Below are 26,302 nucleotides of genomic sequence, written 5' to 3' on the forward strand. Positions count from 1 at the left end.
CTAAATACTCATGAGATGGCCATGGCGGATGGCATGGGACTATACAAAGTATACTTTGTATAGTCTCCATGGAATAGACTGTATGTATTTGCAACGCTCGGCCGAGTATAAGCAGAAGTGAACAGCGGTGCATTTCAATATATACATTTGTGGCCACTAGCCAATTTGGTATCTCGAGGTATAGTCGCCTCGAATATATAAACTGAAGTGCGCCACTTGCCACTTGATTAGCTTGGCTTAGACGAGTACTCAGCGTTGTGTTTGTAAACGCAGTCTATAACAAATATAATAAATTTAACAAATACAAATTGTGCGATTAGCTCAAAAGCTTTAAAATACTGCTCATCATCATACTGAAAGTTCTATTGTTATAACCACGTAAGTGAATATACCAAATATTTATTTATCGATATAAAATATCGCCGAATTTAACCTAAAACTCTTAAATTTTATAATAATATGAAATGCATTTGAATAATCAATAATTGGGTCACTTTAATTTTAAATATTTTTCTAGTAGAAAATGGTTTGCGATAAGTGCGAAGCGAAGCTGGGTAAGGTAATAACACCTGATCCATGGAAAGCTGGAGCAAGGAACACAACGGAGAGTGGTGGACGTAAAGTTGGTGAGAACAAGGCGATCACCGGAGGCAAGTCGAGATTCAATCCTTACATGGCGAAATTCGAGAACTGCAGGATATGTCGTCAAAAGGTGCACCAAGCTGGCTCGCATTACTGTCAATCATGTGCTTATAAGAAAGCTATCTGTGCTATGTGCGGCAAGAAGCTTATGAGCACTAAGAATTACAGGCAATCTGCTACGTAGATGTGTATGTCTTATAGTTGAGAGGATTCTCGTGTGGAGTAATATAATTTTAATTATTCAAAAGTCAACGGATAGTGGAACTGGTGATTGTGAATTGAATATAATGTAGTTTCAGAATGTTGGATAAATTTTACTTGTGTAACTAGCTGCATAGATAAAATATTATATTCAGTTTTATCTGTACGACTACTATTATTTCTGTCAAGCTCTTGTACAGATTAATTGTTATGGACTCAAACGAAATAATTTATCCTTTTGGGTATTTCTAACTGTAAATGAAATTTGTGAATTCTAATGGCATAATTATATGAGATTGACAAATTTGTAAATAATAATATTTAGTTTAGAAATTAAATATTGAATAAAGTAGCGACACAATCAAAATTAATTTACAAGGATAATTTTCTTTATTCTCCTATAAAAGATCAAATAAATTATAGACTTTGTAGTATAAACAATAAGTTTTTATTTACTTGTTACATAAATGACTTTCTAATGAGTGTAATGATCACGTATATATTTTTTATATATACATATGTTGAAATAGCTTCATTAACAACCACACACAAATTAATTAATCAATGATCTTAAGGAGCACCAGACTTGTGACTTTTCTGTAAAAAAGTACATTAGATATAAAAATATACTTTAGGTGGCACCAACCTTCAAAAAAAATGTTATCATGGAAAAATATACACCAACAATGAGTAGATCTATTAAGTTTAGAAAATAACTTATTCTGTGAGAGTACTAAATTGTAAAGTAGTATAATGATGCGTTGGTCCCTGCGTTATGAAACTCAAGCAAAGCCATTATTGTCTTGTCCATCCATTGACTATGTTATATACTATTGTTATAACAATTGACAGATCAGTCAAATAGACTTAAACACTACTAAAGTATTTCAATTCCTAATTATTGCATGTTTTCTCTGATTAATCGTGTGATGCTTTGATAGTTAAGTAGCTCAGAACAATTTATAAAATATTGTACGCTTAAAAATCTAATGAAACTATAAAAAGAAATAAAAGAAAAATATTCCAACAAAATCATTTGATAACAATGACATTTAGATTTGAAAAACTCGCTTAACTGTTAAAAAAGTTAATTGATATTGTGAACCTCTTTGATACATTCATGAAAACACACTGGCCTTTATATACAACGAGATACATACACACTGTACACAATGATTCAAGCTTTCGCTTCCTCTTTGCATCAGAAATTCACTTTCTCAGCGCGTCCTTTTATGGCACATTCAACAATGAATAACTCGACAGAATCCGCACACGACATCACTCATATAAATGGAATTTTCATTCAACTTAATCGTAATGACAAATAGTATATATACTCTACGCAAATTCGAAAAATCTTAATCAGTTACATGAATTTTCTTTGAATCATTAGTAAGAATTGTATAGTCAGAGAAACAGAAATTTTAATATAAAATACGTAACAGTGCCTAAGATTTCTAAAAACAAACATTCGAGTTCTTTAGCGAACATTCTATCGTGTACATAAAGCAGTAGAATCTTATTCTCTTTGATTTCTCACTTACAAAACAGTTAATAACAAAGTCGGAGATCCGGCATTTTCAAAAATCATACATTCGAAAGCCAGAGCTCCTCTCCGCAACGATTTCTTCACTTGTGACCTGATTTCTCATCGCCGAGCATAATACTCGTGACTGGTTGCGACCCATTAGCCCAGGGATTGATCTCCTGCTCGTCTTGAAGATGTGCCCATGAACTCTCGTACCTTTTCTCGGGCTCTCTCTCTCTCATTCTATACTCCGACACATAAACCACCTGTCGATCTTCATCTTCGGTCTTGACGAATCTCGGGGCATCGGTGCGTCTTGGTGGCACCGGTGGTTTCTTCGGTAGTTTTCCATTCGCTTGTTGCTTTGATTTGGAATCGAGGATCGCGACAATTTCCTCATCGGCGCTTTGAGTGTCGTCGAGATTGGAAGCCGACGATACCTTAATCTCGGTGACGTAGCTGGGTTTGGCGCTGTTCACTGTGACAATCTCATCGTCGAGCGAGATCGGTTTGGCGTAGTGAGTCTCGAATTGCGCGAGATCGCGTCTCTTCGTGCACGTGTGCCTATCGTGTCCGTCGTCGCATCCCGGACAGCCGAATCTTAGGGTCACTTTGGACAACGGCTCCTCGACGACCTCTCGCTTGCCGGCATACAATTGCTCTGGTGGCTCGGGAATGCTGACGATCGTCTCGGCGTTCGGCAAGAAGTCACCGTTCTCCGCGTGCTCCGCGAAGTAGCGTACCGCCTTTTCGAACGACGCTTTATCCTCCGGCTTCTCGTCCAGCTTGGATGCCACTTTCTTCGTGGGCAGATGTTCTTCCGCCAGCAAGTCTCCGGGCAACGGATGCTTCTTAATGAACTGCTGCTCGACTTCTTCGGGCGTTGGCGACTTGAGCACTCGACCATCGTTTACGAGCCTCGCCAACGCATTGTCTTCGCCAATGTCAAATAGCCTCTCGGCCTCGATGAACTCCTGCGTCAATCTCTTGCTCAACGGCAGATTGTACAACTCTAGACTTGCTTCCGGCGCCGCGTCGTCGTCCGACGGCTTAGCTGATTTCTCGCTCGTTTCTCCATTCTCGTGCTTGGCTTCGACATCGGATTGCGACCTCTCCAGAGTCGTCGCGCTTTTCTTTCGGCTTCTTTCGTCACTCGGCCATATCGCATCCTCCAAAGTACCCCACTTGCTGGATTTTTTCAATTTGTTGTTTTTGTCACCGCCGATCTTGGTCAAGTCTTCGGTCGACTCGCTTATATCTTCGGGTGGCTGCGTTGAAGTTTTACGTTTCTTCGAGCCTGAATCTGTCATGTCGAGACTCTGCGCGCGTTCCAAAGTCGAAGTCGTTTTGTTTTCGTATTTCGACAAGTCACCAAGACTGGCTGCTTTGCGGTACACGTCGTCTTCTTCGTCGTTGTGACTTTCTGGTACTGGCGTGTGGTGAATCGTTATGTCCGATGGATTCAGCTCGATCGTTGTGAAGTTATTGTGCTGGATCTCGCTGTCGGTGTCCGACTCGGAGTTGCGGCGTTGTTTCGTCGGCGCCGTGGGCGCTGTTGTTGACGATGCAGCTGTTGGCTTGTCGTTATTGTTATTCGCTCGCGGCTCCTCGGATTCCTGCAATTGAAGGACAAATATTTCATTGTTACTCGTTTTTTGGTTGTTTCTTTTTTCGAATTTAAATAAGGATAAGGCTATTGTTTCAATTTATAAATTGTTAATGTACAGCAGAGTTTGACCAATCGATTAAATCCTCACCGTCTTGATTGTCAACTCGTCAATGCTAACAACCGGAACAACGTCTCCGTTCAGCTGCATCTCATCAAGCTTCATTATCATTGTCTTTTCGTCAGTGGATGTTGAACGCGATGGTGGCGCTGGTGCCTTTCTCTTGCCTTTTTGTGGGCTCTTCGCCTCGGCAACTGGCTGCAGCTGTTGTTGCTGCTGTTGTTCGATTGTCGGTTGTGCAGCTGGTTCTCGTATCATCTCTTGAGCGGCTTTTTGCAGCAATTCAGAGCCTGAACTTTTACGTTTGCCACGTGCGGCCATCGCTGCATTGTGCACTTCCGCCGGTACGTCGTCTGCGATCATTACTATCGTCGATTGTTCCTGATGCTGTGAAAACAATAATTTTGATTACAATTATTGAGCTATGACAAAATCAAAAGCTCGGAAATAGCACATTCTTTATTTGTTTGTGTTTAGATAAGAGTTGATTTCATTTACCTCTAATCAACTTTTCATTATGCGTTCGAAATAATCAAAATTGTCATTAAAAACAAATTATAAGTAGTTAGGGCAATGGATTTGTCATATGACCAACAATAATATGTAAATGCCTTGATAAAAGAATAATTTTCAAATTACATTTTCATTATTTACGTTCATCAAGTTCTAGCATAATCGAATTTGTATTTTCTTGAAAGAAAAAGACAACAAAAAATTATTTAGAATTCATTACTCGTGAGCTAAAAGATACTTTTCCGTGTAAAAAAAAAAATAAACAATGCATATACCTTGGCAACTTCAGCAGCGCGATCAGGCACGTCGATACCATCAGTCACTTGGATAACCTTCTTAATGATATTGCTTCTTTGCTGATTGGCCTCGTTGACAAGTTTCTCGACGGCTTCCATTTTCTTCGAATGGCGCCTCTCTAAATTGGTGTTGTGCTCGTTCTGATTCTCAACTCGATGCACAGTACCGTCCAGAGCCGGTAGAACCTTGATCCCGAATTTCGTATGGTGATTGACTTTCTCCTGTCTCTCTAATGTCTGACTGCCGGGTGTCGATTTGGTCGATTTCAATGTCGCCGAGTCTTCGAAAAGTCGCTGCCTTGAGTATAACTTGGGCGTTTGAGACAAATCTGGGATGGATTGACTTCGATACAGAGGATGGCAGAGACGAGTTGGACTTGGACCAACACTTTTCTTTAAAAGTGTCGTAGGCTTGGAACCTGACCCACCACCACTTTCAACTTCTAATTCCACGTCGTAGGGCGAGGCATAGCTAAGAATCGTCAGTGCGTCCTCGTAGACCATTGAACGGAAGCTTATTTTCACGCTGCTTATACGGTCACCTGTTGGATTTACGAGCGTTTATTATTTATTTCCAATAAACTAAAAGAGCGAGTGCCAGCCAAGTCAGGTAAACGATAGGTACACGATCGCGAACGTGCAGAACAAACGTAGAAAGGAAAATAATGAAAAAGAACGTTCGCAATGTCACGTAGCAGAGATTATAATTAACTAATGCAACAAGAGAATAGAACATTACGATGCAAGTGCGCAAAGTAGGCGGTTCCCGCACGAGCGAGATCGGTAACGCAGGTGCCCACTTTGCGCACGCGTATCGTACTATTTTCTCATATGAGTAGTAATTTTGTTATATTATAATTGCCAAACGATAACAGCTTCAATTTTAAATTTTCCACATTATTTTTATACAAGTTGTTTTAATTAATTACATATGTAATTATGATACCTATTATTATATATATTGATATACATTAATATATCAATAATGATAATAATAGATATCATAGTTGTATGTGTAAGTAATTCGTAATATTTTTACATTTTTCCTTCAATTGGATGAAATAAATTTTTTCAGAGATCGGTCCTATCTGCTGTTCAGAAAATAAAAAAAAATTATTAGTAATGCTGAAACGTCAGTTAATATTTCCTACTGCATTGCGATATTTTGCAACAATTTTACATTTTTATTCGACAAAGGCTTATAATTATGTGAGAGAAACATTCATTAAATCTCTGCCACATCTAGCTGCAATTAGCAAATGGTATAATAATAATTGAATGTAAAGCTGAAATACATAAGGCTAGTATAGAGATTGTAAAACAAAAAGTATAAGCTTTTAAACGTGATAAAAGTCTTGGTCAATTATTTCGAAATCTAGTCATGGATGAGATGAAGATGAAAAAGTAATTTGACTGCACTAACGATAAATAGTATGGCTACATAGGTATAGGAAAACAAATCGATGACTCAGTACTTCCAGCTGAAAACATTAGGTTCCGTAATGACAATAAATATTCCTATGAGACAGTATTTTCATCATCAATTAAGTTAAGACAAAAATTTATCTTATATGACGGTTCCCATGTTTTAAAATGAATTAGAAATCCGCTTGCAAAATATATGTATTTTTATGACGGAGATGGTAATCTCGTATCATGGATTCACCTCGAAAAATTCGTCGATTATCAAGAAACTTATAGCCTTGAAGTTGTGACGAAAATGACTTCACAGCATCTGAACTGGGAAGATAATAAAATGAATGTGAAAATTGCAGCACAAACGTTAAGTATGAGTAATAGTGTTGCATTAAACCTGCAAGTCGACCTTCGTATACGAGAATTTAAAAATACTAGTGACGTTTAGCGCGCATTGCGCGCTTATCTTTTTCGTTTTTTTTTTTTGCATTAATTTTAAAGCAAGAATGTATGGATTAAAACTTTCCCGTGATTTGAAGTAATATATAGCCGTCGATATTATTTATGTTGGTAAAAAATAAGCAATGACTGTGACAGTTGATACTCATGATTTAAAAATGTTATCAATGTAAGTTTTAAGTTTTTATCGTCTGAAGTTATGTGTTGAATAATTATTGAAAAGTTTAGAAAACATGATAAAAAAATGTAATATAAGTTACAAAAACGATGTAAATAACATACTTCGATGGACGTTTGCGGTAGTAATTAGTGTATCTTCAGACAATTTTTTTAATGCTTCACGCAATTTATAAACCGAAATCACTGTACAATATTTTATCGAGGTAATACCAATTAATATTTTTTTGTTTATTCGAAGTTTTCGTAGAAAGCACTTAATTAAACTTTCTTATAAAACAAAGTTCAATTAAGTTTTTTATCGAAATATCGGTTTTTATTATAAGGTTAGTCAATCAAATGAATGTGTACATTTTTCTCTTTGTAACCTTACATAAAAATAACTTAAAATCTTTTTTGCAATTATTAATAATTAAATTACATAATTAGTATCGAATTCATGCCAAGTATACCGATGCACTTTTCGATCTTTTAATCCTCTACGAGTATCTGCAGTGATCTTTTATGAGGGAACCGAATACACACGCACGCGCGCGTGATCATACGATCACGTAACAACTAATCATGTGACTATCTTTCAGCCAATCAGATCACGAATAAACTCGCTTCACTTTGTCAGGTTCTCTTTTTTATAAGAGGAGGAGGATCAGATCACGAATAACTCGCTTCACTTTTTCAGGTTCTCTTTTTTATAACAGGAATAAGAGGAAGATGAAGGAGGATTAAAGATACAGCACAGTTTTGTTTGATGATTAATGATAGATTTGACATTTTGAATTCTCGAGATCGTTTTAATATGCAAGGTAAGTATAAGCTAAGAGTATGCGAAAAAAATTTAAAAGAAATTATTACTAGAGGAAAGGAAATAATTAATTACATTAGAAAATTAAGGCTTGCCAACGGTTCAACGGTTCTCTTTTAATACACTCCAAAAAGAAAACCGGCTTTGTAGGAACACTTTTTGATTAAAGAGTGTTATCGATATTTATAATAATTATTTTACAAAGGTCATTAGATAACTTTTGATTATAAATTATCTCAGGATAATTTAGAATTATTTTTCAGTTCAATCAAATCAAAAAGAGGAAATTCAAATAATCCTACCTCTATCCAGTTCAATAATATTTGTAAAAAGCTTCTTGTACATGCTGAGATCAACAACTTTTCAAATACAAATCGCATCGGCTTAGATAACACTGAGATCCTACGTATTCCAGCTGAGCCGTGGACAAAATATATATTTTTACATATATATATTTACAAATACACATATATATTTTTACAAAACTAAAACAAATTACTTTAACGTAAAAATTTAGTTATAATAAATGTTATTTCTGTAGCTATAAAGCAAAGTTAATTTTAATAATGTAAATAAAAAAATCATATTTCTACATCAACATATCTTTTATTCTCAAGAAAAAATCTAATACCTACAATATATAAGACAATATTTTTTACGTTTTAAATCAGTTTTGATTAGTTTTGATTTGATTTTTTTAGCACGAGAGATTATTTCTAAACATGTTTTTATTTTTTCAAAACTTTAAAAACGTTAACGCGAAAGTGCTCGCCATATTTACCAATCGGTGTTCAATAAGAGAGAGATAGTATTAAACTCCTGAATCATTTGAGGTAGTAACTCAACTTTGCTATGGCATACTAGATGAACTATTGGAAATGAAATGGTTTCTTTGGTGACGATGAAGGAACAATTGGCTAGTCTGTGATTTTGTTATTTATGCGAAATATTGAAATGCGGTGAAAAGTTTAAAAATGGCAACAGCATGATAGCATTTAATAGAAGTATTTCAAAGTGTTTTTCCAAATAATAATTGTGGGAGTGCTTGCATCTTATAACGACTACAACAAACGCGCAATGGATAAGGATTCTACAAAAAAATTTGAAGACACTGAAAAACGAACTGTTTCGACCTGTATGTACACGCTTATTATCATATTGATCTTTTTCTCTAAAATACTTAAAAATAAAATAACAACTGAAGTCGTGTAAGCAAGCAATGTCGATGATATTTAAATAAAGTATAAATGGCTTGAAACAGAAATTCGTTTAAGGAACGTTTCCCTTCCAATAATGTTGACGATTCATGTAGGCGCAATTTTCGTTATCTCAGCTGAAGTAACTACATAAGCGTTTAATAACTGCCGTACAGAGATGTTATGCAAAAGGCTAAAGCAGCGTTTCAAAATTAAAAAGGTAATTTTGCAGGAGAAATTTTTCTGAAAATTACATTAGCTACTTGAAAATGTATATTTTTATATGCGTCATGTGTTTGCACGTGTTATGCAAAGTTTTATGTCACCATCTTTTATGACCCTTGAATCATCATTTAAGACGTTTATACTATTTATCAGAAGTAGTTTACGATTATTTTTCTGCTATTTGATATATTTACCATTTGCGCTCATTCTATAATTACGGATATAAATAACCAGCTACATTTTTGGAAGTTTTTCTTTGTTACTGGTAACACTTTTGCACAGTAGCACTTAACTGCATAAATAAAATAACGTGAATTTTGAATTAATTTGAAGTTCGCAACCCCTATCAATCACCCCTATATGTCAAGTAAGCTGCTTTCGTGAAGTGTTCAAGTTTTTCGTTCACCACTGATTATTAACCACAAATTATTCAATGGGGAGTAATTTTTATTGTAGATGTTGATATAAAAAACACTCAATAAAAGGTTCGCTAGTCGCATCTCGTATGAACCACCCCTATAGCTTTGTCAATGAAGCCATATGAACCAATAGAGGATACGATAAGCGACACATTTATTGCATGTCTGTACATAAATATTTACAATAAAAATTAATTTCCATGGAATAATTTTTGATTAATAAGTGGTGAATGAAAACTTCGGAAATTTTTGCAAGAACAGCTTATTTGACATATAAAGGTGGTCGATAGGGGATACGACGAGCGAAACATTTACCGAGTGTTTTTTAAAACAATATCTTCGATAAAAATATTTTCAGTAAATAATTATTGGCTAATAAAAAGCCAAGGAATTTTATGCTGCAGTTGGAATGTATCTACGGTAATTTTGTGAATTTTGCATTTTTTTTCTATTTGATTCATTTGTCTTTCAGTACTCTGGGTGTCTTAAAAGACAGCACGTTCAAAAGAGAATGTCACCTCGGCACGCATTTGCAACTGATACCTTTTACGCATACGTTATTCAAATATTCAAATCAACAAATTATAAAAAAAAACATTCAAGCTGTACTACGACTACTAATGAAAAACTTAATTTTTTATGTAAATTGAATCATTAAACTCACCAGGATGAATACGACCAGATTCGGACGCAGGTCCACGATGCATGAGGTCTTTGACGAAAATTCCTTCGCGCATATTACCACAAACACTGAAACCGAGACCAGTAAAGTCTCTGCTCTTCAGTCCGACCACGCAGACACGCGTCGCCTTTGGCTGCAAACGATACAATGTTCCAATTAAAATAAATCGTTTTAACTCTGCGAGCGGCTTCTCAAAGCCGGCGCACGTGGGCGCCACGTAATTACCACCGTTTAGCGCTCGACTGATTTGACCTTACTACTTTTTGGTTCTTTTTCTATTTGCGGCATAACCCATAAGTATGATCGAATTGTTTAACTATTTCGTTTGATTTTAATAATTACAGCTCGCTTTTTTCAATAGATATATATTCAACCCGAAAAATTCAACAATTGGAAATAATTTTTTGTCATCCCTTGAAAACTAGAAGACTCAAGTCAAATAACTATTGATTAATTGTTTCCTCCTTGTACATATGATTAGAAGAGGAAAAAAGCGCAGGACGCAGGAAGGCAAGAATAAACTGACCGTGAGGTAGGAATCATCTAGAGTGCGACGTTTCTCGGCGGTTTTGCCGATATTCGCCCAAGGCGTCGACCATCGTGGCGTCGTCGAGGTCTCGTGTTGTTTCTCGTCGGTCGTGCAGATCGTCGATACCGGTCGCTCGAGGCTTCTGCCCATTGCTGGGGTCGCGTCCTTGAAACATGGATTGTCGAACGCGTATGCTTCGTCCACGATCTCCGGGTCTGTTACTAATACCAGATGCTTGCCTGTAATCATTAAGATTCATATACATGATTCGTTGGAAATTGAAGAGATTATAGTTTTATTATTTTTATATTATTTTATTGTAATATACAATATTTTCACGATTTATTACTATTTTTTATGCTCATATGTATGCGGAATGATATGAAAGATGTTTCGATTCAGCAGTATTTGATAGAATTTTCATATTACGTACACGCTTTTAATTTTTTAGTATTATCACTTTATAGAACATTAGAAACCGAAAAACATTTTGGCTCATCACGTGACCCATTATTCTAAGACTTTTATGCTCATAGCAGCGCTAGAAAAATGATTTCTCATGGTTTTTAGGAATTTGGCGAGAAATAAAAAATGGCAGTATAAATGTAACTTCAGATTCGAATACTACGAATCAATACACGTTGAAAAAACATATCGTGATTTATTTCGTGTTCGAAATTTTAATCCCTTTTGTTTCAATAGCTTAAAAAAATTAAAAGTTGACGAAAGTATAAAAAAGAAAAACAGTCTCGTATATTATTTTATTTTACTACTCAGAGTACTTTTCCCATACAGATTTTCATTGTCGTTTAAACATAAGATGACAAAGTACTCTTATAGTGCGTTCCTCTTTCGAGTGTCCGTTTAGAAATGATAAGGTTACATGTCAGTTCTTATAGGACGCGCAACAGTACACATACTTTCATGATTGTATAATGTGAACAGCTATGACGAGTAATGTGTATACTATGGCGAAATACAAAGTATATAGTCATATATTTGATGAGTACGTATTTCTTGTTTTATTTCTTTACATGATACGTGGTCCTGTAATCTCGAATCAAATACACAAATGCCTTAGTATAAGAGCTTTTCCAAGTATAGCCAAGTTTTCTAAAGTGAAACTTGAAAACAGTGTATATTAAAGTGTATTGCTTTCTCGTTTTTCTCCAAAGAAAAAGTTAACTCAATATCCCCGAAAGAGCGTCGCAATATTTTCAAAGTAACGTCATGTGTCAGATTCAATTAACTGTTATCACAATTAGTTTGTCACCGCGCTTATGTATGTATGTCATATATAAGATGTGCTGATCTATTGGTATGGCATTCGAGACAAGCGAGCGCGCGCGAGTCGAATAAATCAAATACGAAAAAGGGCATCGCGCGGCATGAAGCAAGTCCATGTTTGGACGGAAACTCACGCGACGGAAGGAAGCGACACATTCTTTTGCGGCGGGAGGCACACGGTCTATTTTTATATTGGTACGCGTACTCCATTGAATATATATATATATATATATATATATATATATATATATATATATATATATATATATATATATATATCGTCGTGAGACAAGTTCCATAGGATCTGATATGACACAGGGAAATGAAAATGCATGAAGCTTATAATAATGGTTCACGTGGATTTTAAATTGGATGGTGTTTATTAAGTTTTCATAAGACATTTCATCCTTCACGGCGGTTTTTCTTTTACGAAATGTAATGTAATTGAATAATTAACGTTTCATAACAATAATGTTATATAGCTAACGATTATTGCACAATCGATTGGATAGTCAACTTGAGGCAAATGACTCGTTCAATCGCGCAAGTATGTATATAAATTTTGCAAACAGTGACAACACACAGGTTTCGTAATAAATTAGTGATATACCTGGCGCAAGTTTTATATTGATTTGTATGCAAATATGTCTGACTGTCTCTCAAATGTTTATAATAAGGCAACAGCAAGGATTTGTGCATAAATCTTTTTCATTGTACAGCAATGCAAAATGCCTAGGCACCAATTGGCAAGGAAAGAAAATGATCGTATTGCACTAGCGAAGTATTCGGAAACGTAGATGAATGCCTCGAACACTGTGTGAATTACCTACTTTTAGCGATTATTTATGACGAGCTCGAACAACGAGGTTGTATTTGAGTTGGCGACAGAGACGCGCCGCAGCGAAAAACGAGATGGAGAATAGTTCAGTTGGCTAAACTGCTCGGCGAGCGCGGGAAAATTCATTGGACTTTGAGAAAAAGCAGAGGGGAGGTCCTAGAGTATGGCAGCGGCCTACAAACCCATATGGGATCCGCGCGATAAAGCGTAACGCATTTCTGGAGCAGCGCACTCTGAGAGTAACTTTGCGATTACACGCTCTTTCTGCGCGCGCTTCAGCCAATAATTACATGTGTGCTTTGTAGTTTTCTTCCTTTTTTGGGGGGAAGGGGGGCGGTATCTCACAACTTTCCCCATTCGTAATATTGTTTACAGTAACGCTCGCTGTGTAACATTTGGTTTTGGATGGAATTAGATTTTTGGTAGCCCGTTCGAAGCGCGGAAGCTCTTCAATATTGGTCTTTCGTGTTGAGCTGTGCGTCGCTCGGCAGCGATTAACGGATTTATCGAGCTACAGTCAAATCGTGTACCTTGTTACGTGCTTGTATGAACCGTTGAAATGTCGTCGCGATGAATTTCATTCCAGTGAAGCTCTTAACTTTTTCGCTGTTGAGTTACCTTTTCATGGCAATTGGAACTATGATTTTTGTTTTTTCTCTTTTTTCCTCTCAGTAATTATGCAGAAAACGAAGGATGTCATTTGAAAATGCTGCATGTCTTATTGAATAACATCGACAAACCAAAAGCGCATTTGAAAGGATGGCAATTTATGGTATTTTTTTCATGGGATCCCCTATACATTTATTTGAAGATTATTGCCCAAGCAATGTGGCGCATAACAATAAGAAAATGCACACATTGATAAATGATTGAAAATTCGTTGTGAGACAGACGGATCTCGGAAAGCCGAATGAAATAAAAGAACGGAAATATATCTACGTCAGACGACCTTTGGAAAACAACTGGAGCGATAAAGGCGGCGTAAAATTAGTTTCGCCCTCGAATTTTCACGCCGATAAGAGAGTCTTACGAAGTACGCGCGAGTTTTCCCGGGCATGCAAGCTAATCTAAATTGCAGCTATGCTCGCGCGCGCATATCAACACAAACGCGAAGGAGGAGGGGGATGGGAGGGGGAGAAAAAGCTGCGGTTTACGCCTGTGTGTGCGACGACGCCAATGGGCGCATACCATGGGCGCCAAGGTGATCTGGCTGCCGCTGCCATATACTCCCTACCTTTTGCCGCCAGTGCCGCACGCAGGTGTGCCCGATTTCTCCGTTTCGAGATTTGCTGCTACTGCGCGAGATGAGCTGCGCTCCTTTGCCTTCGTCATTCTTTATTTCTCATCGCGGTTTCGGTCGCAAGGTTCTTGCGAGTTCTTTTTTTTTTTGGGGGACTTTCTGAAAATTTTTGTTGTCTTCAGACACGTGAACGCGAAGTCGATGGAATGAAACCGTGACACCACCGCAGAACTTCCTTTTTTCTTCTTGTTCGCTCGAACAAAATGCAACGGCGCACTCTAGCATAGACGTTTTGGTAATTGTTAAGAGAGAAAGAATACCGCGGGTTGTAAATCCACGTTACACTGCGATTTTACTGATCATTCATGTGAGCTCAGCGATTCAGACAACACGACACGATCTTTTGTTATGTTTTTTTTTTCAACTAGAATATCCTTCGTCGGGTAGCGATAAATCATTAATTTTTTTTATTTTTTTTTTTTAAAGCAACAACGCTCTCACTTAGATGCGAAAAGTTCGGTCTTCAAAAAAAATCTCGCCTCATTACGTTCACAGTGTGATGTACACAATGTTCCTTTTTTTCTTTTCTTAATCCCAACCACAACCGGATATATCAAGTTTCTTATTAACGATTTTTCATCTCTTCCGCGCGTGCATTCCGCATATCGACCTCAATCTTCAACGAGCGCAGCGGCTGCTGCACCTCTTTGCAACAATTAGTCATCTCTGTTGTACAAATACTACAGTCCACCCACTCTCTCTGCCTCTTTAAAGTGGAATCCTTTTTCTTCTTTCTTTCAATTATCGCATGGTAGTTGATAATTTTTTGTTATGACGCATTGCCTTAAACCCCAAGATGAAAACAATGAAGTCATAATTTTTTTCGTCTTCGCAATATTTGCAGTGACTGCCGTACCGCTTATGTAACGGCTGTTAAAGTTCTTCCAACATTACGCGCGAGAGTGCTTTATTATCCATTTTTTTTGAAAAAGCAAATTTTCTCGTTAATTAGGCTACACTAATAAAATGTTTTTATTTAGCGCCTCGCACAATCGAATAATTTACATAGAAGTTGACAAGTATTTTGATATTTACTCTGCAAACATATACTTCCTCGAATAATGATCACATGGGGCCTTCCCTTTCAAAGTTCAAGCAAAAAAAGGAATCTTAGTATTTCTTTCGCGTTAAATGAGAAAACCAGAAAGACCTAAAGCAGTTGGTGCCCGGACTTACCCAAGTTTGTCGTTAGTACTTTTCTACGCAATAACAACTTTGAGCGGAACGTTTGGCTGACCAGGAGCGTTTATGGCGCGACCGCAATGGAGATAATTGCCTTTTTCTCTCTTTACGCAAGGCATTGTTCACCGCAAGCGAAAGTGCGAATTGATGCGCACACTCTATTATATACATATACATATATATATATATATATATATATATATATATATATATATATATATATATATAACACATAAATTGAAACAAAGTTGTCAACAACGTTACGTCACCAGATTGTATGTGGCCAGTGGTGACGTAATGTTCATCAGTGCCATAGCGAAACTAGGGCTATAATCTTGTCATGATACAAATAATTTTTGAATGCACGGCAGACGCAGCATCGACGAAATATCTATCAATCGCATTCGATTGAGAGTGCCTACAAATTGATTTCTTCGTTTTTCCTCTGCAACCCTGATTTATACATTTATGCTAAAAAGAACTCATTCGCGATTCATTCGCAATTATAGCCATAGCTGCTGCGCTCGCAATTATTTGCAATTACCTCCCGTGAAGAAATGAGTGTGTACGAGTGTACATTGACTCTTGAGCATTAGGCTTCCGCGCCATAGCGCGATTGATCAATTTTCTGTAACGGTTCGCTTCGCAGCATTGTTCTTTCATTTTGATTCTTTTACGCAATAACTTCCGCATCTGCGCAGCGTGTTCTGGCCGCTATGTTCATCTTTTCGCCGCTGAAGGGAACGAAAAAAGAATAACGTAACATTTACATGCCAAGGACACCGCCGTGCTGCGAAGGTCAGTGTTACGTTAAGACTGGAATCCATTGTCGTTCGACTTTTCGAACGAAAATCCACTGCCGCGTGGGAAGGAGCAGAGCGGAACGATCGCGATCATTTCTCTCTTCGACGCACGAGCGATTTCGTTTTGGCGGATGTAAAATTCATATCTGCGAGTTTTCTACGTGCGCACAAGTAAAAGTTGTGTGAGTAATGCTACGACAACTTATTAGACAATTTTTTTTTTAATGAGGGAGACCGAGATTAGATAATGCAGTATCTCATGATCTACATACAAAATTATCAGTCATTCAAGTATCATTGGAATTTGATAGAACTGGCGTGCTTCAAAATTCGTAGTTATGTAAAAGACCGTTCTAAGGCGTTATTTATTCTGACAATTTTAGTTTTGTTTTTATTTCAGTAAACACTCAGTCGAACAAAAGTGTATCTTTTTCTTCATTTGTATTTAAAGTTATCGTTTTTATTATCGTAAAATTATGGATAAAAAAGGAAGGCACGCAATTGTTCATATAAAAAAGCTTCAATCTGATTCATACAATTTTATAAAGCTCGATAGAGAAGGACGAGTTCATAGTTAACGACACACCATATAAAAACCGCTGAATCACAAATATATATATATATATATATATATATATATATATATATATATATACACGCACACACGCATATATATTTAATGTATTATGATGATAATCGCGAAAATACGTACATTATGTAACTATATTCATAAATATACCGAAACGAATATATTGAAATCTAAAGCAATACAACTCTATCAAATTCCAATTATACTTGCATGACTGATAAACTTATATGCAGATTATAAGATATTGCATTATCTAATCTCGTTCTCCATCACCCGAAAAAAAATTGTCCAAGTCGTCTTCGTATACCTTAGCGAAGCGATTGGCATGCAAAAGCGAAAGCGCGACGACGACGACGAACAGTAAGTATACGCAGAAATGCCAAGGCGTGGCATCCGCGCACAAGGTGCCTTCGCGATGTATATAAGCACACCTCGTTTTTCTCACTCTCGCACGCTGAGAGGCATTCATTTGTATCGCCGCGCTATCTAAATGTTTTTCGGGTCCGACAGATGGCTTCACCAAACTCACTTCTTCGGAGCGGAAAGATCATCTTTTACAATAACAAACGTCAATCGTATGCGTATGTACAGACCTCAAGCACTCGTATGAGAACGGAGAGAACCGAGATCATGATACAGCTTTAGAATTGTCTTGTGAATATATTCCAATTCACAGAATATGCAGAAAGAGGTTTGTCTATAAGTTTCTCTAGAGACTAAAAAAGTGAATTGTTTGGCACTACCTGGCTTAAATCAGCGGTTGATTAACGCCTATCCGTGGCTTAAGCAGTTTTATTTTTGCTTGCGTGCTTAGAGCAGCCTAACCTCGCGGCGCAAAGTCACGGATAGACGAGCCGTAAGTGGTGCTTTAAGATCGGCAGTACAATAAAATGTTGTACGATACTTGTGACTCGAGCGATGTGACTAAAATCACGCCGTGCAATAATGGGCTACTCAAGTCACACGTATCGTGATGTATACTATTAAGAGACAGAAAACTCGCTGAGTAAATTTGTGCGATAACATATCTTATGTGAAATTGATAGTTCTAGCTAAATAAGGTTCATCGCACTCTGTCCTTCTTCGTCGTCACTCCAATTTTGGCAGGCTGGATGAAACAATATTTCGTAATAGTTTATAGTTGAGGTAAATGAGTTTTAAGATCAAAGTTAAAAAAATGGGTTTGTGGCTTTATACCTTAAAATAAAGGTAAATCTTCATTGGTGATTCGGCAATGGATTTACATGATATTGTACATTTAGAAAGAGATTTCATAGTCATTTGTGAAGGGCCAACTCGAAATACGTGAGAAAAGTTAGGATTAATTAAATTAATAAAATTAAAATTTTAATTCAGTCTTCACGAATGACTGCAGGTAGTTTATAGCATTCTTAGGGTCTCGAACTGGTTCAAAAGTTGTACGTCTGTACCATATCGCTTGTATCAGTACGTCTCTCCCGTAAAATGATACAAAATATTTTCCACAAAATATAATTAAATTCGTGTAGTGGTACATACTGAAATGCGGAGTCAACTTGCTTGATGAAATAGTTGGTAGGTACGTTATAATCATCAAAGAATGGTATCTCGTGCGTATTGATAATATTTGATCCATAATGATGATGTAGATTCATTTATATATCGCTTGTCGAAGTCACGTGTTCATTTCGAAAGTCCATTTTTATTGGTTAATTTGATGGGTTGGCCCGGTCATCAAAGATTGTGCGATAATCAAAGATAAAATTGGTCCAAGCTAATGAGTCCTTCAGTAATGATGAGATCTTAGGATAAGGTTTTAAAGAGTAGTGGCTCAACAGAGTGCTACTCTAGATCTCTCAAATTCCGATACAGAGTAAAAGTAAAACCTGATTCCCGCCAGCCAGCAATTCTCGCACGTACAATATAACCGGTAAAATAATGTTTTGAATAATTTTACTATTTAGTAATCAAAATCCTACCTCAATTTAATCTACAAATGATTTTGTTAAATGCCATTTCTGGTCCAATTCGATGATTTGTTTCACGCTTGATATTTCCTGGTTATACAGTGACTGCGCTCGCTAAATGCGGTCCAATATCATTCGAGAATATTCTCAACGCATCGTCTTCAATTAATCTTACTCAGCTCAAACTTTACGTATACTTTAACATTTGCTCTTCAATAGTTTACTAGTTATAAGTATGCACTCGAGTCTGGTAGTTTTATTTATCATTATTCCATATTAAGGTTCAAAGGAAACAATATAAGTAAGTAAATAAGTGAACTGGCAAAATCAAATTATTCAAAAATTATAATCACATGTCGACTCGAGTGCTTTATTATCCAGACTACTCGTTCCCCGCTCACTTTTCTTGCTGCTTCTCATCACCATTCGCACTCCCACTCTCTTTCTCTCTTTCTCTCGTGTTAATCTTATCTAATAACTCTCGCGCTTTCTTTCTGATGCGGTTCTCTCAATTGCATTCGTCCTCATTCGGTCACTCGATACGTGTAACGTTTCCGTTAGAGGCACGCTGTTCAGCGTCAAGGACAAATTTTCGAGCACACGTGCAAGCTTAGCTTGCACATTATAGGTGAGAGGGCACTTGGCCTTGACGTCTGTTAGAGCTGTTAGCTGTTAACACGCCGAGAATTGGAATAAAAATGAGAGAAACAAAACGACAACTGCCGCTCAACAATAAATCTAATGAGCGTGCCTTCGCAGAATGGAAAGATTCAGAGATTGATCGCGCCAGTCAATAAATCAGCTCGTGCCTATGTAAATTATTGGAGCATTTCAATTTCTCCGCTATCCATATATTTATATAAACGAGCTTCTAATCAGCTTTTTCGCTAGTTTTTCTTTTCCTCGGCCGAAGTGCTGCCACGCTCGGTCCCATTAGCAAGATAATGGGATTTCACGCATTATACACATCGTGGCAAGGCCGCGTCGCGGCGTTGGAATGCAATTAGATTTAACGCGTGGGAGAGCGAGCGAAAAGTGCGTGCGGATTTCTCAGTTGAGTAACTTTATATCTGTTCGCGTCTGCATTCGTCATATTATATTGCCGCGCCATTGTATCCGAGGTGAAAAGATTTCCTCCTGGTGTTAACCTCTATTTTCTCGCCGCGGAATAGTGAGAGCCTTTGCAAGTTGCATCCGTATCATTGATAGCGATTACCAAGCAGACCGCCAGCAGCAGGCTCACGGGAACCCGATTTTCATGCAAATGTTCTATTATATTGAAAAATCTAATTTACAGTCAAGGCGAGTTCCTATCTAAATGTTTGACTGGCCTTTGATTTGGTCGTCTTACTAGATGCTGCAAGGCGCGTTATGATCGCGGTGTTCGACACCGAACGAACATACTCCGTGCGAACACGATGAGAGACAGGAAGAGACAGTGAGATTGTCGCAGTGAATGTGCGCCGATGGTTTTCGTCGGTCGCCAAATGGCAAAACGCGTTCGTTCGACGATGAAGAAGAAACAAAGCGAAGACTGAAGCAAGAAACGCCGGGCAGATAAATTTATCAAAGGCACGAACGGCCGTGAAGCGTATTTAGAAGCAAATAAAGGCGCCACGCGGGATGAGAAAAAAAGAGCGCCGCGCGGGAAGCATTAGTCATTCCTACTCGGCAATGGCTGATGCCGCACGGCACGCGGCCTTTAGAATCTTAACGACGGACTTTTCTGTCTCTCGCGGCGAAGAGTGCATTACACCTCGTGGATGGCTTTCGAGACGCGCGTGCGTTTCGGAACACAGTCGGTGCGTACAGGTACTCCAGGACGCGCGCGATCGTTACTTTGCAAAACCGTCACTCGAGGCTGAGTGTTTTGACGTGCGCCTAGGTGGCCGACGGATAATGCTGCGATACAAAAGACGCGCGTTCGCAGTGACACGCCGGTGCATCGTCGGAGGAGTATATTTGCGACGCACGACGCGCGGCGACGCATCGTAGCTATCAGTTTACGTAACTACGGCAGCGTGATGGAGCGACAACAGGTTTAACGATCGCCGCCAGTCCGCGCGCGCTTCCACGAATGAAAACGAGAGAAAAACAACGAAACGTGCAGCAGCAGCTGAAGCAGCAACGGGTTGGGAAAGCGCGTGCCTGCGTGTGCCTTGGGATTACGGGTCAGCAAAGGAGGATCTTGGTATCGATTCTCGCTTGCCTACCGTCAGCGTCGTCGTTTAATATGCATAAAAAAAAAGAAAATAAAAATGAAAGACCAGCCGAGGCATGTGCGCGGCATTTTCACAATTTGCCAAGGCGCATTCCACGCCCGCGTATGGCTTTCACCGTTAGCCTGCGTTTTGTAATTAGCTGGTTCGCTCGCGAGGGGAACAGGCGTCTCGTCCGAAAGCGGGATAAACTGCCCGCACGCCGCGCGGAGCAAGCGATGCGGCTCCCGACCCGATCGGAATGGTCGTCATTCTAGTTGTCCAGATCGGACGGACTGCTTTTCCGGACCGATGAACCGCGCGCATTATATCGTTTTCAAGCAAGCGCACAAAGCAATCGGCCAATTCTAAGCTTCGTGTTAATCCGTTTGCCGTTCACCGAAACACGGTGGAGTTGTTCCCAAGGGTCATCTCGAATTGAAACAGCCGGTAGACCGTGCGCGAAAAACAAAGTTATTTCTTTGGATTTTCACGACCAATTTCCGTTGCTGTAGAAAATACGGCCCCTCGTTAACACTTTGATGACGCTAGGATGACGATGGCAGAATGACGGAAGCTGAAATCCTGTAAGCTACTGACAATTGCGAAATTTTGAAAACAAAGTACTACAGCAAAGGACAAGAATCGAAAAAAAAAACTCCGCATGCATTCGTGCGTTCAAGCGTTCGCTACACCACTGCATCGCGCGTATTTTTTTCACGATACAGAAACAAAGAAAGAAAAAAAAGCTTCGCCAGCGCAGAGGGTCTATCACAACACTCGGATTTCGCATGAATGAGCCCACAGGCGAGGATATTATATCTGCGGGCGTGTATGTGAAAGAAAGCGTACGCATACACCTGCGCGAGCTTTCATCTGCTTTACGAAGCGACGCGGAGAAATTTTTATTTCTTCTTTTATGCATATTCGTGATTTAGCTCGCACGATAGCGGATGTTCTCTCGCTTATTCGTCTTTTTTTTTTTGCTCTATGATTTATTTGACTCGTCGTGCTAGTCTCCATATAGACAAGGTTATACAGTATTTGAATGCTTGTTCTGGGTGTGCCTTGAGCTTAGCGAGAAAAATAGCATTTTTTTTGTCGCTGCGAGCAGAAGTGCTAAAGTTGTATTTCTGTTCTAAAGTATCGCGAAACGCCGTTCACGTCATCTGTCTGCGCGTTCGACAATATTAAAAGCTTCATTGACGATTGCAATATTAAATTATCTAATTTTCTGAAGAGGGAATATTTCAAATTTTTAAATTAATCCGCTTTTCGACCACACTACAAGTTTGATATATGCACTAGCGCATCTTCAAAATCCGAGAAAGCCTCATAGTGTGGCATTCAGAAGTTAATTTACTATGCAACTTCATAAAGCAGCTTCTATAAAGCATCATTCGGATTATCCTTACAAAAATTCATGCAAATGCTTTACAAAAAAATCTCGTCGGCGTAAACATCATCAGAATTCCACGATGCGTATTGTTCCAGATATTATACGTGAAAACACTGCCACTCGAGGCGTGAAAATTCCAATGGAATTTTTGCTCTTACACTTTGGATAGAAAGGAAACGGGCATTTCTCGCGCGTAGCATGGCAAGTATTTTTGCCCGTCTCTCTCTTTCTCGTGGCTGAATGCACGTGGTCATGTCTTTAATACTACGAGCAAGAGAGAGAGAGAGAGAGAGAGAGAGACATTTCCTATGAAGGCGACTGTGTGTGTGTTTGTGCCAAGCGTGCACTTTCTAAAGGCCTTCGACTTCGCCACTGCTGCTGCGCGCGAATTCCATCGGGAAAAATCGATGCCGCTTTTTCTACTCCTTCTTATCTCGTCCCGTGGGAATTTTCGTTTTTTTCTTCGTCCACTTGGAAAATTCGAGCTGCGTCGACAGGTGTATAATAGCGCGTACAATGGAATGCCATTCGACGATGATTGATATGCTAAAAAGCCACCTTCGGACTTTTCAATCACAGTACTATGTTATCACGAACGGACTTTGGAAAATAAGAGTTAATTTTTCTAATGACGGAACGAGGCTTCCTAAAGTATTTTGTTTCTACTTTATCGAAACCCAATGTAATTTTATAGGCGTGTGTGCGCGATGCCAAAGCTGCACTTTTCTCGGCAATATCATCCTCAACGGAGAGAGAGAGAGAAAGAGAGAGTGCTAAGTTTTTTGCTAAGTTGTTTTTCTTTTGTTTGCCGGGGTTGTAAAAGAGAAGAGGATTCACCTGTCATTTGGCTCGTTTTTTTTCCGCCAAGCGCCCGTATTCCGCATAGCTCGCAATTAGAAAAGAAAAAAGGGTCTCGGTGCAATGCACATCTTGCGCCACTGCGTCGCTGGAATGCCGCGGCACGAAAGAGAGAGAGAGAGAGAGAAAGAGAGAGAATGCGTACGCCGACCGCGAAAGCCAAACAAATTGCAACCTCGAAGGAGGACGATGATCGGTGTGTGTGTCATGGAAACTGCCGTGATAATTGTTGTTGTGTGGCTCTTTTTTTTTAATGGACTCGCGATCGTTTCCTCTGGTGACAGAAGCTTAGCGATACACGTAATTTCGATTGCTCGCACGGGCTTCGAAGCGATCTGCTCACGCTCGTTTTCAGACGAGGATTGAGAACGGCCGCGACTTGTTATTCGCCAGATCCATTCGACTTATCTCATTGCTCAATCTTCCGTTTATCGATCGAACGTGGCAAAGCTCGACAAACACGCTGTTCGCCAATGAATGAGCCATGACGCGCGGAACGAAACCGACGAAAGGGGCGACGAGGAGCGCGACCCAGCGAGTCAGCCGGTGTTTTGCTCTGCGCGCGACCATTGCCAATTAGGCGCGGCGCGCACGTTCCCGCGGGAAATTGAATCATTACGCGAGCGCGCGCGAGAACCACCGAGAGCCTCGCGAGGATATCGCGTACGCATGAATGGGATTGGCGTACGTGCTCTCGAGGGCAACGAGATTCGATCGCGCCCGCGCGCGATGATTCCGATTGCTTACCAGCGAGCGAAGAAGAAGTGCACGCGCGGCGGCGAACGCAGCAGCTCCTCAAATAGCCATCATTTCTATTATGTAATTCGGCGCGTAACCTTCCTACGCGAGGCTACCGCGCTCGCGCTATCTAATAAACTCGTTATCGCGATCGGGAGCCCATTGTACACTCGGATTTCAAGCTCGCGCCAGGCGCCTCGTCTGCGTCTTGCTCCCACGCGTGCACGCTGCTCTGTTTGTCAGCCGCCGGTTATTTTTTTTATTATCGATTCACCGTGCCGCGCGCATTATCGCCGATGCGCTCTGGCGTGCACGTGTGCGCGCCGCTCGCCTGCGCTTCCGATGGAAATCGACGCTTCGACGGTATCACCCGACGCGACGCACCTCGGCCCGGCCACACCGCGAATCGCGCGATAAATAGAGTACGAAATTCGTGTCCGCCCACGAGAAATTTCAGAAATTCACCTTTGTTCCTGCGCCAGCGTCTGTAAAACAGTGCGGCGAGAGCGATCAGCAGGCAAGTAACAAGGAAGGTGCCGAGCACGGCACCGGCCACGCTGCCGGACGAGTAGCACGTCTCTGGATCTTCCATCTCTCTCTCCTGCTCTCGCTAGGCTCCTTTCTATATATATACGCCTTCTCCGAAGAAACTCACTGGACCACTTCGCCGCAAGGCTACAGCCGCGGCCGCATCACGCGCGCACTGCACTTCTGCAGGACTCTCGTTCTCTGCGTCTCGCGCCGCTGCGATGATTAGAAACTCGCCTCATCGAAGAAGACAACAACGGCGGCGGCGACGACTCGGCATGCCATCTGCTAGGCCGACAAGATGGTGCTGGTCTGTCGCGAAATGGCAGCCAGCATGTCGAGCGACGATGCGACTCGCGTAGCGATCGGCACGGTACTGTCTGAGCCTGAGCGTCCGTCGCGCAGGTATGACGCAGGGAAGAGAGCGAGAGGTGACGGTGGAGGTGCGCGCCGTACGCGTACTATGAGCAACAGGTGCCTCGCCGAGCGACGAGCCAGCGACCGCGGAGGGGAGGGAGAGCTGGCGCGACAGGTTAGGGGATATTGCAGCGCGGCACGAAGCTGCCGCACGGCGGAGATTCTTTCCGTCCGAGCCAGCTATATGCCTATTTTTATTTCGCCCTCTTCTTCTTCTTCTTTATTCTTTTCTTTTTTCAAAGCGATTTCGGATCTGGAGCGCCTGGCATTGAAATCACTGCAGCGCATATACCTGCTATTTCGTGAGTCGCCCTGCATCTCCCTTTTATGGCAATTTTTTTGTCTTGTGGGACTCGTTTAAAGGGCGTATCGTTGGACAGCTATATCGTTTTCGAAGACTCGCTTTATTTTAAGCCTTGGCGATTCCAGTTGAATTGTTCTGTGAAAAATTTGAAAAATTGTTTTAGATCTCTGTTAACCATAGTCGAATAAGATATATTTTTTGCAAAACACATAGTCGGATCAAAGTTTTATAAAATTACTATTTTGTAATATTATTGAAATTTCGAAGATGCCATAGTAGAAAGCCTCTGAATTTGTGAAAAACCACGACGTATAATAGGATCGGTATGTTTCGTGAAAGTCGTTCTTGGCGTAACCCGATAAGTCAAGTAAAAGTTTGATTGTGCTCGTTTCAAAGTAATTATTGTTATACGCGATACATTATCGCGGTACTGCGTCTTGTTCTATTGCGTATCCTTGTTAAATATCTTATATATAATTGATATCACAAAAGAACCTCTCCTCGGATATAGAGGTGAAGTAGTCGGCATCACTTGGTTAATCCTATTTAAGATCCAAGTTAAGTCTCTGTAGAGTTAAAAAACCGATGTAGATATTATTTGAAAAAGGTCTCGAAAACGAATATCCAATTTTGTACATTCATTTGAACTTTAAGTCTATAGATATTTCGAAATCATGATAAATCTGTAATTATTTCATTCTGCCGGAAAATCACTGATAATGAGTTACACGTAATCGGTAATTTTATTATGTAAAATTCTGTCGGCTAATTTCTGTTAAAGTATAATCTTTAGGAGATGTGGGTTTTAATTATCTTCATACGCAGCTATATTTTTTTAAGTATCGAATGGTACTTTTGATTTAACAGACTAATTTTTTGAAAGTATACTTCATCATAATATAAAAAGTAATTTTTTTAATATGCAACTTGACTAAGAATAAATATCAATGCGTTTTTCTTCTAAATAAAGGGAATTGAGAATTTTATCTAATTTTATAATACAATAATTTTAATTTTTACTTTAAACCAATATTTTAAAATAGAAAAAAAGCTTTAGCAAATTGCAAGATGTTAACATTAGATTCATTAGAATATGTGTATCT

At 39.4% G+C, this 26,302-nt stretch overlaps 2 protein-coding genes across 2 annotated transcripts; one reads left to right on the forward strand and one right to left on the reverse strand.

Annotated features, from left to right (window-relative positions):
- Positions 1 to 523: 523 nt before the first annotated feature.
- Positions 524 to 826, forward strand: LOC131666431 (cysteine-rich PDZ-binding protein). The gene has a single exon (XM_058939089.1). The coding sequence runs from the start codon at positions 524 to 526 to the stop codon at positions 824 to 826; it is 303 nt and encodes a 100-aa protein (XP_058795072.1).
- Positions 826 to 24,922, reverse strand: LOC131666407 (uncharacterized). Its single transcript, XM_058939055.1, has 6 exons — positions 24,416 to 24,922; positions 10,810 to 11,051; positions 10,266 to 10,416; positions 4,887 to 5,449; positions 4,129 to 4,485; positions 826 to 3,987 (listed from the first exon to the last, which is right to left on the reverse strand). Exons 1-6 carry the CDS (start codon positions 24,540 to 24,542, stop codon positions 2,473 to 2,475), a joined length of 2,955 nt encoding a protein of 984 aa, XP_058795038.1. The 5' UTR covers positions 24,543 to 24,922; the 3' UTR covers positions 826 to 2,472.
- Between the last annotated feature and the right edge of the window lie 1,380 nt (positions 24,923 to 26,302).

Source organism: Phymastichus coffea, unplaced genomic scaffold (genome assembly GCF_024137745.1).
Source record: "Phymastichus coffea isolate CEN01 unplaced genomic scaffold, Cenicafe_Pcof_1.1 PCOF00058, whole genome shotgun sequence".
NCBI lineage: Eukaryota > Metazoa > Arthropoda > Insecta > Hymenoptera > Eulophidae > Phymastichus > Phymastichus coffea.